Below are 14692 nucleotides of genomic sequence, written 5' to 3'. Positions count from 1 at the left end.
CAACATGATCAACTGACATGTTTTCTTGTAATAAGTAATAGTAATAGTAATAAGTAATTTGTGTCCTCACTAATAACTCTTTAATCCCGAAAGTTCAAAAGTAATCTCTGAGCTCCCCGCACAGCTCTGAATCTGATCCGAATCTAACGTGACTCTGGGTGGTTATTCCTCCAGAAGGCCTTGCTCTGCACCTGAGCGAGCCCACTCTGAGCACCTCTAGCGCCAGAAATCACACGTCATACATCATCAGACTACACACTGAACACCTTAATATGTTCCAAATGACCAAATTCTCTCTGCTGTTGACACATCTGTCCAGTAAAAGTGCTCCTCAGCGTCACGGCCAAGGTCAAATGAGAACACACATCGATCCGTTCCTCTGTGGTCATCTGCGTTCAGTCCAGAGCTCAGCCGCAATGCTAAACAGTGGAGGCTTTCTTCATGCTGGGGGTCCGTGCTAAACGATGCGACACGGTGGGCTGTCCCTGTCGGCCACATGGTTGTTTTGAAAAAAAAAAACAAATCTTTGTGATGGCTCCTGCCTCCAATAATATGCGAAAGAAAGCCTGATATGACTTTAAAAGTCTTGTTGATATCCAGTCAGATGCTGGGCGGACGCTATTCATAGCTCCTGTCTTCATTTTAGGAGTATTTTATAATCTGTGTTGTCTAATCGACCGCAGCAAATGGTCATGACCAAGCAGAAAGTCTTATGGAAGATGAAAATCTGTTGTTTTGCGCACACAACCCTGTGAGCGAAACAAGTAGAAAGCATCCCTCCTTCCATCCTGACTCATGCTAATGTAACAGCATGAAGTAAACTATAAGTCAAACTGAGGAAATAATTTGGAGAAGGACGCAGCAGCAGAGACGCAGGATCCATCGCTCTGGTGAGTAAATGTGAGTCACGGCCTAGAAATAATCTCAAGGTTACTGTGTTTAAAAGGCTTTAAAGGTTTTTTTTTAAGTATAGATTTGTGTATTGAGGATCAATGGGAAGTAACTGTAGTACGTTTACACAAGTACTCTATTTTGAGGAACTTCTACAAATACACACAACCTTCACTTGATTTACTAATACAGATTTATTCATGTATGTATTCATTTACTCATTTATTTTATTGTATGTAGCTGCTGTTTTATTTGACAGGGACACTGCACAGCCTCGCCGCTGTACCAGACTTGATTTACATGTGCAGGAGACAGAGACATCTCTGTTCAGGATAGATAAATATCAGGTTTTATGAGAAAAACAGTTACAAGAGAGAACATAATCACAAGACAACAACAGCAAGATATCCAAACATTAGGACAACCAGAGTTCAGGAGATTATGCGTGATGGGTACCATGAATTTAGCCATTTAGCCATTTTAGCCACTTTTAATGTAAAATCAGTGCATAGCTCTTATATTAAAACATATGATGTGTTTTTTTCAGTGATAAAGCATTTGTTACCTGTTACCATCTCGTTATTCTCTCATCATTTTAGTGTCAAACTGATTCTTTGTTTTCTGTGATTACAATATTTATTTTCAAAAAATATGCTTTAATTTGCACTTTATACTTCATTGTTTATTTGTTGAAATGCCATTACAGCTTTTTTATCTACAGATATTGAGAAAAAAAAATAGTATTTTCAGACTGAAAGAGACACAATTCTCATTATAGCTTTGGGATTTCTGCATTTTTGGAGATTGATAATAATGCAGTTACTTTGTTTATATATAATAGTATGAAAATGGCTCTTATAGATAGATTTTACTTTAAGTAACTTGCTTTAAAATACTCATATACATTTATATGACTTCTAATGTTTGGAACAGTGTTTTTCTGAAAGTGTTTTTGTCAAACATGTAAATTCACTACATTAGAATTCATTCGCTACATTTTCTAAGAGTGTAAAAAGTGCTTTCTAGCGACGACATACCTGCGTTCTCCTGACAGGTACGATGCCGTCTGCGTGTTTCTGCCTCACCTACGTGCTGAGCCTGTGTCTGGGTCTGCTCTGTCTGCTGTTTGTGACCTTCTGGAGCTCCCACTGGAGAGGAGGATTCTCCTGGGACGGCTCGGCTCTGGAGTTCAACTGGCACCCTGTCCTCATGGTGTCCGGCCTGCTGGTTCTCTATGGCTACGGTAAGTTATTGTGCTGTTGATCTATATTGCATTATATATGATATGATATGTGTGTGTTATTTAACCTTCCCCTCGTTGATGTAAAGGGAGTGGACAAAGGAAAAGAAATGAAAGCCAGGGCACATTTAGTTCTGTTGCTGTTGATTTTACCACAATATCACAGAAGGGATAATAATAACACTGATCATGTGTTACCTAACTGACTGTGCAATAACAAAATAATAAAGATAAATGTAAAAAAAAAAAAAAAGGGGCACTCCACCAATCTTGCACAATGAGATCAGTTGACTTGTCACAAGGAGCACTGCTCGGCCTGTGAAAACAGTTCAGCATGACGTCCTCCGAGGCAGATGTTACCACCAGGATTATCTTATCTCTGATCTGAGGCCCACAATCTTCAACAGGAAGACCTCGCCTTAGAAATTAGAGCCTTGGGGCTTGAAAAAGATTCCAGATTGAGTGTTTATGGAGCTCGACCCATTAACTAAAAGTAAGGCGTGTTGTGTTTTACTTTCACTGATTTTTGGGTATTTAGGTAATAGAATTATGAAACAATAAAACAGCATCAGATGAAATGAAACATAATATGTGGAAAACAAATACTCTTGATGCAACATTACTGTAGGCTGTGGCGAACAGTGGGAGCTGATGCAGAAACATATGTGAAGTAGGATCCATCTCTTTGTGCGTCCACAGCGGTTGTTGTGTATCGGCTCCCGTTCACCTGGAGTCAGAAGAAGCACATCTGGAAGCTGGTGCACGCCGGGCTGATGTTACTGGCTCTGGTGCTGTCCGTCCTGGGCCTGTGTGCCGTGTTCGACTTCCACAGAGGCATCCAGGCGCCTCACCTGTACTCCCTCCACAGCTGGGTGGGCATCTGTACTGTGGTGCTGTTTGCAGTCCAGGTACAAATACTGAAACTGAACATCCCTCATTGTTCTAAATTACATATACAAGGTGTTTAGTGGTTGGATATATTGTAATCGCCCCCTTCCTCTCCCGTCACCACGCCGCTGGGTAGTGGGTCCTCGGCCTGGGTGGCTTTTTGCTCCCCTGTTCTCCGCTCTGGATCCGCAGCAGCCTGAAACCCGTCCACAGCTGGATGGGAAAAGCGATCTTGATCCTCAGCGTGACCGCCTGCATCAGTGGCATCACTGAGAAACTGCTCTTTACCCTGTGAGTGCTCAATCATCCACCACATTACAGCACAATGGCTTCTTTGTTTATTTTTTTTAAAAGGATAAGTCTGCCCCAAGAATGAAAATTCAGTCATCAAAATGCCAGTGGAAAGTTGTTCCACTATGAATCAGTACACACTTATGAACTGGATGTCTGTGTTTTGTTCTGTAGCAATGGAGACAGCACCGAACCTTACAGCTCACTGCCTGCTGAAGCGAAGTTTGTGAATTCCCTTGGCCTCCTCATCGTGGCCTTTGGATTGGTCACTTTTGGCATCCTGTCCAATAAAAAATGGCAGCGGCCAGAAGAAGATGCTGAAAGTGTTCAGGTGAGCATGGATGCCATAGCAGGGACTGTATTACTGTTGATCAGTGCTGATGATCGGTTCTGTCTGTTTCAGTATTTTAACTCTTTGGGTGTCATTGTAATTACAGCCTCTGCTCAATGTACACAGCCCATGAGAACACTGGGTGCTCGGCAGGGAGACGTCATCGTGCCACAGAGAGCCGTGAGCACACAGGCGTTCATTACAGATGGCTGGAGACTGTAATGGATTTCACTGGTCGAGACGTGTACAAGGAATATAAGGAAACCTCATCTTTCTAGTTTAAAACACATCGATGATGTTGGTTTTTTTGCTTTAATGTTGTTCCAAACCTGCAAAGAGTTCAAATGTTCTCAAACTCATTACATTGAAGAATTTCAAGGAGTGCATTATTTGGATCTGATTAAAACCATTTCTCCTTCTTCTTTTTCTTCTTCTTCATCTTCATCATCTTCTTTCTTGTTCAACATAATAAAGAGTTCAAACACACAAAAATCTTAATTACAATTCCTGATAGTGACACTCCAATTTGAGATATGCTTGAGCTACGTGCCCTCCTTGAAGTGATCTTTCCTATTTCAGGCATGGATTTCATTTATTTGATGATTGATTTTGTAATATGGTATTTTATTAGCAATTAAAAGGCATCTAGAAAACTTCCACAGTACAATCTTGATTGTCATAATATTCAATGTAAGTCAGGTTTGCTCTTAAAATGAAGAACTACAGCTGCACTGCTGTTATAGACCACTGGAGGTCAGCGTGGTCCAGCAGTGTGCAGAGTGAGAGGAGCAAAAAATCATGCAGTGAGTCCTCTAATGATACAAAAATTAAAAGAAAAGAAGAGAAAAGAATACAAAACAAAACAAAAGAAAGCAAAACAAAACAAAACACAACAAAACAAAACAAAACAAAACAAAAAGGTCTATTGTTGTAGCACCCACCCCGGCCTGTGAGCGGCAGTGCTACATCTTCAGAGCGTCCCAAATTAGACGAAGAAGAAATTCGCTTCCTGCGAGGTCAAAGTTCACCAGCTAGCCTGTCATAATAACCAGCTAGCATTCTAGCTAACATCGCCCGAAAAGACCATTTCCCCTGTCAAAATGGATGTAACTCAGGCCAAACAGGAACACCTACTCGCATTAAAAGGTATCGTATCATCGTTGTCAGCATTTAACAGATAGTGTCTGATGGGTTTTTTCTCAAACAGAGGCTTTAAATATTCCAGTGGCCAGGCTGTTGTCATTTGTTGTTATAAGCTGCTAGCGGCTAGCGCTAACGCTAGCTAAAACAACATCAAACCTCTTTATTTGGTCATATGCAATCAATACTTTATTGACAGGTCCACTTTTAAGATTCCGTAGATTTGTCGTTAATGGACCTTAAAGTTAAAATTGACAGACATTGTGAATTAGCGACATATTCCACAATGAATTATGTCAGCTAGCATATGTTTAGCTGTTGTGTTGTTAGCTCATTTGGCTAAGAAACTCAATATTGGTTTTCTGTTTCCTCAGAGAAATAATGCCCCCGAAAATCTACTTTCTTCTGTATCTTTAGTGAGATGTCATGTTTGTGTGTGTGGCCTGTCTTGTAATATGATTTATGCTACTGTCGAGAGCTATTGACAGTCAGATTGTGTGACAGGCAGCTGATTAGTCAATAGCCTTCTGTTTCCGATGACTGTGCACCCATTAAAGATAATTTATGTGGCTTATTGATAATGCACAATATTATAGTGACCCCAGATCTTGACCTGGAGATATGGATGCACTGCACAAGCTTGTTGACATATGTTGCTATAAGATAACAGATGCTAAAATTTAACTGTTAAAACCAGCAAATCACAGTTGAGTTTAAATCTAATGATTAGTCACCCTTTCAGGATGTTGGTCATTTCTTTATTTCTTTCTTTATTGTGTCCAGTCACTAACTAATGTCATTTTACTTTACAGTGATGCGGCTAACGAAACCAACACTCTTCACAAACATGCCAGTGACATGTGAAGAACGAGATCTGCCAGGTAAGATGAAGACAGACTTTTCTCTGCTTAACAGATCTACAGCTGAGGAGAAGGATACATGATTCTTGTTAGCTAGTGGTTCATTTAGTTTCTCCTTTACTTGTATTTTTTTAATTAGTATCACACTTTTTAATAGAGATCACATGGCTTTGGGTCTGTTGACTTTGTATTGCTGTGGGTTTTCTGACTTGTCATTGTTGATTTAGTAATTCTCAGCTGTGATGTTGAAACAGAAGTCGGTCTGATCCATGCCATGCAGAGCATCCTCATATTGAATTATCAATTATTCTGCTAGCACAGGGGAAGGGAGGATATGAAAATACCCATGAAACCATTACAAATCAACACAGACTTAAGTTGTATGCGGTCATGAAATAGCTATTGAATATTAATTTGAGATGCTGCATGTCTTGGGACTGTGGGAGGAAACCAGAGCACCAGATGGAAACCCAAGCAGACAGAGGGAGAGCATGCAGACTCCACACAGAAACACTCCAGTCAGGTTCAAATCCTGGATCTGTTTGCTGTGAGGCAACGGTCCTTGCAGCTAAGACACCATGCAGCCTTTGTTTGTCTTCACTGCCTCGTCATTTTAAAGATTACAGTGAAGAAAACATTAGCATAAAAATCCTTTGTTTGTACCATCCTTTCTTTCCATTTACTGCTCACATTAGTAATGTTGTTTATGGTCTGTGGATTGTGATTATCAAAATGATTTGTATGCTCTCACTCTGCACACACTCCACATGCTTTATATTTTGACAAACTCATCCCATGACTGATGGACAAACTTTTACCCACGTTTTGAAAGTTGCTTCAGAATATGAGTACTACTATTCTTGAGACATTCACGTGGTGTCAGTGTGCGCCATATGAGGCAACATAAGTACATAGATCGGGCTCGAGCACTTGACTTGCTTCTGCTTTTTGCGTCGCTGAGAGCTTCTGCTTTTCTGCTGAGTGCTTCCCACGGTAAAAACAAATGTCTAACGATCTCTGTGGTTGCGTCAGGATTTAACAAACATCCAACTCAGTCAAGACTTCCATGTTCATGTTCAAAATATTTATTTGAGCAAATAACACCAAATGTCTTGATGTCATGAACCTCATTAAACAGGGAATGCTGGAAACTCACAAAGTGTATGAAGTGTATCATGCTTTTACTCTGTCTGTAATATTGATTTATAATAATTGCTACAGTGTCATTTATAATTGATTTCATACATTTGATATTAAAGCCTGTGAACTGTATGATCTAGTAGCAGGAAAAACAACAGACAAAATGTAATGAAATTTGACTATTTCGTTCAAATTTTGAGCTGCATTTGCTTTGGATCCAGAGCACATCTGTATTAGAGATTTGCATCTCAGACGCTGTGCCCAGATTTAGATGGAAACCCCGCTGAGAGTCTGAGTGTTTGTTTTCCTCTCTGTTGGAGAGCGGCACAGATAAATGTGTTTGCTGCACTGGCAACTGAACTCCACACAAACCATAAATCACACTGACACTTCTAAGTAGGATCGCTATTTATACGAGAGTAGCAGAAAACTGACAGCTTGTTCTAAGTGTGCAAAGATGAATTGGGCGACTTTGACATTAGAAACTTAAAACCGTTCCACTTTTTTTCCATCATGTTCTATATTTAACTCCCGCTGAAGAATCTCAACTTAACAAGCATTTTGTCGTTAACATTAACAGATGCACTAGTAGGAGACATAAAAGTATAAGCAGTATTTGTAATATTAGCCAGTGAGTTGATCATAATAGAAGATGTTTGTTGCTGTGTTGTTGGACAAGAGGACAGAAATTCGAAGCTGGTGAAATCCTTCTGGTTCAGACGGCTTTGAAACCTGATCTTCAAAGGCGCTTTGTGTCTCTGATCCGTCTGCACTTCACAGGATACTCAGAGACATTTTTTTAAAACCGTACTGCCAAAACAGTGTCTACATCGTGTCTATCCTCACAGTCCACCGGCTTCGCAAAAGCTCCAGAAGGGTTAGTGCTGACTTTCAGCAAATTAATGGAAACAAATTCAAGTTTCGTCTTACTGACAGATTTGCAACAACCAGCGTTGGGCAAGTTTTATACAGGGTCCAGAGATATTGTGTGTTTTCTCTTGTAGTCGCAACCATAATATGTACTTTGATGCACATAATTTGTATGTCTCTGCCTCTATAGGTGACTTGTTTGGTCAGCTTATGAGGGAGGACCCGTCCACCATCAAAGGAGCAGAGATTTTAATGCTGGGAGAGATGCTCACATTACCACAGAACTTTGGGTGAGAAACGCTCATTTTTCTGTTGGAGAATTTATGAATGAACAAGAGTTTTATTGTTTTATTGAGGAAACTCTTTATAAGCTCAAAGATTTTAACCGTCTGCGTCTCTGCATTACACAGAAATATTTTCCTGGGTGAGACCTTCTCCAGTTACATAAGTGTGCACAACGACAGCAACCAAGTGGTGAAGGACATTCTCGTCAAGGTGCTGTATGAAAAGAGGCACTTGTCCAACGCTTATTACCCACTCGGCACTGAGCAGTTTGACCCACAACTGTTGTGCTGTGTGATGTGATGTGATCTTTTATAGGCCGACCTACAGACCAGCTCACAGAGGCTCAACCTGTCGGCGTCAAACTCAGCAGTCGCAGAGCTCAAACCTGAGTGTTGCATTGACGACGTTATCCACCATGAAGTCAAAGAAATTGGAACACACATGTGAGCGTCCTCCTTCTCAAGCTGACTAAACTCTTTAAAAACTGTCAATATCTCTTTACACCCAAGCTGACGGAAAGTCGGGTGAAGTTTCGTATTTCACATAACATTTCTGGAGCTTCACAGCAAAACAAATGAAAAAAAACAAACGATCCAAGATTCTAGAAACCCAAGATCCCAAATTGATTGGCTAAAACACCATTTACACCCTTTCTTAAGCTGAAATCTTCACTGTCACTGTGAAGCTAAAAGGCGCTAGCATGCACCCTGTCTGAAGTGGGTGCTTGAGCTCGATTGCGTATCGAGGGTGTGAATAACATCTTTTCAAATCAGTTTGGGATCATGGGGCCTTTGGAGACTTGGATGCCCCCAGACAAGCTGTATGGAGCCACTTTACAGTTGTTTATTTTAACGTTTTGAAACAAGTCCCCGTCTGTTTCAGTAGTTTAGGAGAATGCCTTGATATTATGTTGTTGTGAAGCTCCAGGAATGTTTTTTGGACTACAAGATATTCAGAATTTTCTTTCGACAGAGTAAATACTTCTTTCACCACTGTATATTTTGTTAAGCACCCGATTATGCCGCCAAAACCCAAAATGTCCTCTCAGCTTTCCCAGTCAGTGAAGCTGTCCTCACACAGATAAAAAAGGCTGAATTCTTGAAAAAAAAAAAAAATCTTACATGTCCTCTCTTTTTATTCACAGCTTAGTTTGTGCGGTCAGTTACACCACTCAGTACGGGGAGAAGCTCTATTTTCGGAAGTTCTTCAAATTCCAGGTGAGTTATATTTGAGTGCTCTCTTTAATCAACAGTGGCAAACTCATGTGTGAGCCTGGAGGAGACCTGAGAAATGTCACAGGTCTTCAACAGAGCGAATGTAATTACCACCCATGCTAAAGATTTGGTCTCTTGTGGTCTTCAGCTTTCAGTTTGAGAACTTGTTCTCACTCTTTTCCCTTCCCTCTGGTAACACGTTCAGTATCATCCTTCAGATTTCTAGCCTTTTTCTGAAGAATGTCAGTCTGATTCTACAGATATTAATCAGTCGAATGGACGTACAGTGTGAGAAAACTCCAGGATTCAGTTTGCAATCTATTTTCAATCAGGTTTTGAAGCCGCTGGATGTGAAGACAAAGTTCTACAATGCAGAGGTAAGTCAGCTGCTCTCAGAAACTAGCGCCAGCATAGAATAAAAGTGTCATACATACGGACTGTGAGCACTCGTATTTCCCACCATTTCATTCTGCAAATAGAAGAACTGTATCGCCTCACATGCAAGTTCTTACTTTAGCATATACACCATGCTTCATATCATGTTTCATTTCATACTTAGGGACATTTTCCAGATGCTAATGCGACAGTTGGTATCACTCAGCTCTCGTGGAAAACACTTGTACCTCCACAAACGTTTATTTAACAGAGAAACGTGTTTGTTTTCGAGCTGGAGATCAAGTGTTTTCCTCACAAAGGCAACAAGCTTTTTTTCCCCTTTTCCCTCATTTTCATACCAGTAGCTTATTTTTTTATCTTAGCCGTATGCAAATATTCATTATCATCGTCTTTTTGGCATGTAACTTCATTTGTTTACTGTGTCTTGTATTTTATTTTCTCCATTAGAGTGACCTCAGTTCTGTGGTAATTGTTTCTTCTGATCTCATCGCTGAACATTAGCTTCTCTTAATCCTTGTTTTGGTGCAGCATACTTTTGTCTTTTCCGGGGGCCAATAGAAAGGTGCAAAGTAGAAGAATGGAAAGTCTTGAAATACCGAATAGATTGTTGGAGATAAACAAGTGACTCATCTATGTTAATGTTAACACTTCAGTCCTCGACGTGAACTTTCCGTTATTCGTCTTTGCCCTTTTCTTTGGACGCTCATGCTTTCTTGCAAACTCATCCTACACAGGGCTTGGACTTTTAAATTGTGGTGTCAAATTGTGGTGGGTGGGGTTATTAGTGACTATATTATTTATCATAATTCAAGAAGTTTTGAGTATGTTCTTTTTCAATTTATCAAGATGTACAATGATTATGTAACACTGGAGACATGAATGATGGTGCGCTAATTGCATTTTTAACTTGTGTATTGTGGGTTTTAGGCTTTCATTGTGATGCAACAGGCCAATTAATGTCTCGGTGATTGTAAACCAAAATCACCTCAATAAGTGACCAGTGGGTCTTGATTATTTTAAAGTAATTGAAACGGATATATATGATTCTCTTTAATTGAACGTGAGGTTTCAGGTGTTGGTTGGAATGGCTTTGCATGGATCCGAGATGCTAAGCTCTGTGATTTAACATTAACCTCATCCAGAACGGTTCATGGTCTGATCTTATGTGTTATGAATTGCAGGCATGAACTAATCTCTGCTTCTGTCTCATTGTTATCTTATCGTATAGTCGAGGTTGCACTGAAGGTTTGACGGTTACTTTCCAAAAGCATCAACTAGCTGTTTATATAAAAATAAACATGAATGACAATCCTTTAGTGACACAGTGTCGATATAGAGTTGATAGAGGGTTTGATATTTTCTGAGCAATTCAACTCAGATTCTGATAAGTAACTTTGTAACATAATTTTCTGTATACAGAAGGTATTAATGATTTTATAATAATCTTGCCCATGTGGGTATTAAATGTCATGATTTGATCCATTTTAGAATAAATACTGTACTGTAACACCAGCTTTTTGATTTCTCTTGACATATTTAACGTATTTTTAAAGGAAAACCAGCTCACTGAGGAGCGAGCCTTTTTCAGATGTTTGTAAATCTGCAACAAACTGATCAGGATGACTGTAGAGCAGAAGAGTCAGTCAGTCCCTCTCAAAGGTTTTGATGGCTGTTTTGTAAATAATCTGATTGGTTAAAATCACACAGCTAGTTGATGCTCGAGCGAAACAGTTTGAACGACTTGTCGAATGTCGTCGTGCAACCTCTGCTGTACACTCTGCTGCTCAGCACTTGTACTAACAATAACCTCGAAGGTACACTGAGCAAACGGAATAGAACATAATTCATGTTTATATGTAAGATGTTCGTCCTCTTGAGTCAGATCCACACATGTAACTCATTACATGACTCTCACATCACCTACAGAGTAGCTTAAAGGACAGCTTCACTTTTTTTTTCCAAGTCTACCTTAAAACATTACTCACATGTCCAAGAATCACGGCTGTTTGTAATCTTTCGTCCTGTTCACACTGTTCTTTCAAAGATCTCATCCTCATGAGACTTATTAAAGGTTTTTCAAAATATTTGTATTTTTTAGGGCCAACTAAAGTGCTATATTTATCTATTGCCATGAGGATAGATGTCAGTATTCACAGGAAGTGGGCATTGATTAAAAAAATAAATAAATAAAATGCAGGACAGTGGAGTTTAAGTAGCCACAAAACCTTTGCACATAGCATTTCTGCTATGTGTGAACAAATGTGGTCCCACTAAGAGGAAAATGAGGCCAACACAGATGTGTTACACACAAAATTGCCTCGAATTTCCACTTGTGTCTGACTACACAAGCCAGTCAGTTTCCATAAACTCCCAAAATAAAATGTACAACTTTACAGCAGAAAGAAACTTGTTTACAGTCTAGTACAAAAAAAAACTTTTTTGGTCTCCAAAGCTAATTTTCTCTGTGAATTCTTAAATAAGGAGCTCGTTTAAGTTATACTGAGGCTTAAATTACCTTAAAGACCTGGTTTAATTGAATAACAGCTGGTGGCTTGCTGTCTAGTTACCAGGCTTCATTAAGCTCGCCTCCGCTCCACCGACAATCCACCCCTTGGCTCATTTGTGAATTAGCCAGGAGTAAGGCAGAGTCAGGCACCGCCAAGATGCCGACAGCTGGAGCCACAGTGGAGCTCTTCAGAAACCTCTGGGTGATGTCATGGAGACCACATCCATGTTTCTACAGTCTGTGGGTCCCCTGAGTACAGGGCTGTGGCTGCTTCAGGCTGTGGCTTTTGTCCCCTATGTTTTTACATTGAAATCATGTAAGTAAAAGTGTCTCTTCAAGCCCAGTACGGACAGGAGGAAAACTTACAGCAACCACTAACTAAATATACAAACGTGAGCATGTGAATAAGACAGACTGGGAAAAAAGCAAACCTTTCCTTTAAGGCAGTAGGATTTTGCACAAGCCTAACCCTTCCTAATATCTAATGATGAAGTGGATGTTGTTGCTCAGTTCACCTTGGAGACGATGTTTCACTGTGAGCGACAAATACTAGTCTGACTCGTGGCTTCTCGGCTCCAGACAGATGAAGTGTTCCTGGAGGCTCAGATCCAGAACATCACCACCTCGCCCATGTTCATGGAGAAGGTCTCGTTAGAACCCTCCATGATGTACAACGTCACAGAGCTCAACACGGTCGCAGCCTCAGATGACGGAGGGTAAAAGCGCTTGAGTTAAAAAGCTGAACGATGGTATTCACTGTCAGGATTAGGCTTCATTCTCATCCGTAACTCTTCCACTCCCAGAGAGTCCACGTTTGGGAAAATGTCCTACCTGCAGCCCATGGACACACGGCAATACCTGTACTGCCTGAAGCCAAAGCCGGAGTACGCAGAGAAGGCCGGTGTCATCAAGGGCGTGACGGTGATCGGCAAGCTCGACATCGTGTGGAAGACCAATCTCGGGGAGAGAGGGAGGCTACAGACCAGCCAGCTGCAAAGAATGGTATGAGGATGCTTTTTTTAGTGACTAAACATCGAAAACCTCGATTTAAACATCAGTGATATTAGCAGTATGTCATCTTAACTCCCATTGTCTTTATTTTTGTCCTGTCCTCACGTCCTCCAGGCTCCAGGGTATGGAGATATCAGACTGTCTTTGGAGATGATTCCTGACACGGTCAACCTAGAAGAACCTTTTGACATTATCTGTAAAATCACCAACTGCAGGTAAAAAAAAAAAAAAAATCCACATGGTGGTTGTCTTGCAGCCCACACAAGACAGCTTCAGTGCTTTTTACAGGGTTCGTATGAAGTCTTGAACGTTTGGGAAATGCTTCATTTTAACTGTTACAGTGTCAAGATTAAAATGCGTCATTAAATATAATCGTTTAAAAAATCTGTTGTTTCATTGACCACGAAAAACCTTTTAATATTTGAAATAAAACAGTCCCTTCAAGCGTTAAATAATCATTATCAATTGTACAATCAATTATGAAGAGCTGGTAAAAAAAAAAAAAGTGATATACATTGATTTCTGCGAGTATAAAATAATTCTGTAAAAGCATTTTTCACAGTGTCATTTATAACAATTTAGATAACAATTACGGCTACAGCAGTTTGGAATGTTTTGGTTTAGGGACCTTGAAAGTGCTGTATAAACCCTTCGTTTAATCATGAACGTGTGATCAAATTACTGAATAACAAGCAGCTTTTTGCTTTTTTGTGTCCTCCGTGTTGTAGTGAACGGACTATGGATTTGGTGCTGGAGATGTGTAACACCCGGTCGATCCACTGGTGCGGCGTATCGGGGCGACAGCTCGGTAAACTGAGTCCTGCTGCCTTCCTCTCTCTGCCCCTCACACTCCTCTCATCCATCCAGGGTCTGCAGGTAAGATCCACACCTGCAGGAAAACTCTCCTTGTGCTGTTCTCACGTACCAACGTTCTGTTTCCTCTCCCTCTTTGTTCCAGAGTATTTCCGGATTGAGACTCACAGACACATTTCTGAAGCGGACGTACGAATACGACGACATTGCACAAGTGTGTGTGGTCTGTCCGTTCACGACCAACGAGAGTTAGGACTTTTATTGACTTTTTTGTTTTTGTTTGTTTTTTTGCGTTTTAGATATGAATGGACCAAACGGTGGAAAGTCTGCCCATAACGCTGACATTTCACTCTTTTTGCAACCTGAAGGGGAGAAAACTGTATTTTAAAAATGAATTGTGAATAATATAAACCACTTTGTTTTGAAAATAATGATGTAAATGTGCATAAATGTTAATAAAATCTCTGGAATCTTTGATTTCCTGTCGCTTAAAACATATTGGCTGCTCCCTGGGATAATAAGACAGAACGCTCATTTTATTATTATGTTTGAGGAGAATATTACCGGAATTTCTGTTTTTTTCACTTCAGCTCTCTGTTAAATGTTTCCTTACAACTTCACACTCCTCGTTTATCACTCTTTCTGCAGATTTTCTCAGACAGTCTTAGAAGTTCTCAATTGGTGGATTTACACCTTTTAAAGTGCCTGATAAAGATGTCACGTAGATCTTGGCTTCAAAATAGAAGACATTATTTCACACAAATGACTTAACACTAAATACTTTTCAATGATAATGACACAAAGACAAATATGCAA

The 14692-nt window shown here is 40.2% G+C and overlaps 2 protein-coding genes across 7 annotated transcripts; both read left to right on the top strand.

Annotated features, from left to right (window-relative positions):
- The first annotated feature begins 624 nt into the window (after window positions 1-624).
- On the top strand, window positions 625-4171 carry LOC119030124 (cytochrome b ascorbate-dependent protein 3-like). 5 transcript variants are annotated; one of them, XM_037117505.1, is made up of 6 exons: window positions 625-890; window positions 1946-2134; window positions 2831-3039; window positions 3156-3310; window positions 3485-3641; window positions 3748-4171. In XM_037117505.1, the coding sequence occupies exons 2-6, from the start codon at window positions 1951-1953 to the stop codon at window positions 3772-3774; spliced, it is 732 nt and encodes a 243-aa protein (XP_036973400.1). In that variant the 5' UTR covers window positions 625-890; window positions 1946-1950; the 3' UTR covers window positions 3775-4171. The 5 variants fall into 5 exon arrangements, with proteins under 5 accessions (XP_036973400.1, XP_036973395.1, XP_036973396.1 ...); XM_037117500.1 differs by having other exon boundaries at window positions 3485-4171; XM_037117501.1 differs by lacking the exon at window positions 625-890 and adding an exon at window positions 892-900 and having other exon boundaries at window positions 3485-4171.
- Window positions 4172-4561: 390 nt separating this feature from the next.
- trappc13 (trafficking protein particle complex 13) lies at window positions 4562-14374 on the top strand. 2 transcript variants are annotated; one of them, XM_037117733.1, is made up of 13 exons: window positions 4562-4787; window positions 5594-5662; window positions 7842-7941; window positions 8062-8146; window positions 8252-8379; window positions 9081-9153; window positions 9483-9527; window positions 9994-10011; window positions 12632-12768; window positions 12856-13054; window positions 13178-13278; window positions 13792-13939; window positions 14022-14374. In XM_037117733.1, exons 1-13 carry the CDS (start codon window positions 4742-4744, stop codon window positions 14127-14129), a joined length of 1257 nt encoding a protein of 418 aa, XP_036973628.1. In that variant the 5' UTR covers window positions 4562-4741; the 3' UTR covers window positions 14130-14374. The 2 variants fall into 2 exon arrangements, with proteins under 2 accessions (XP_036973628.1, XP_036973629.1); XM_037117734.1 differs by lacking the exon at window positions 9994-10011 and having other exon boundaries at window positions 4563-4787.
- The last annotated feature ends 318 nt before the right edge of the window (window positions 14375-14692 follow it).

The sequence above is a fragment of the Acanthopagrus latus genome, chromosome 12 (assembly GCF_904848185.1).
Source record: "Acanthopagrus latus isolate v.2019 chromosome 12, fAcaLat1.1, whole genome shotgun sequence".
Taxonomy (NCBI): Eukaryota; Metazoa; Chordata; class Actinopteri; order Spariformes; family Sparidae; genus Acanthopagrus; species Acanthopagrus latus.
This window is presented reverse-complemented; position numbering and strand designations above follow the sequence as displayed.

Coding starts and splice junctions, on each gene's coding strand:
- LOC119030124 (XM_037117500.1), top strand. CDS start 1,951: ATGCCGTCTGCGTGTTTCTGCCTCACCTACGTGCTGAGCCTGTGTCTG. Junction 2,135..2,830: donor GCTGGTTCTCTATGGCTACG/GTAAGTTATTGT, acceptor GTGCGTCCACAG/CGGTTGTTGTGTATCGGCTC. Junction 3,311..3,484: donor GAGAAACTGCTCTTTACCCT/GTGAGTGCTCAA, acceptor TTTGTTCTGTAG/CAATGGAGACAGCACCGAAC.
- trappc13 (XM_037117733.1), top strand. CDS start 4,742: ATGGATGTAACTCAGGCCAAACAGGAACACCTACTCGCATTAAAAG. Junction 4,788..5,593: donor ACACCTACTCGCATTAAAAG/GTATCGTATCAT, acceptor TTTACTTTACAG/TGATGCGGCTAACGAAACCA. Junction 13,279..13,791: donor TGTAAAATCACCAACTGCAG/GTAAAAAAAAAA, acceptor TCCGTGTTGTAG/TGAACGGACTATGGATTTGG.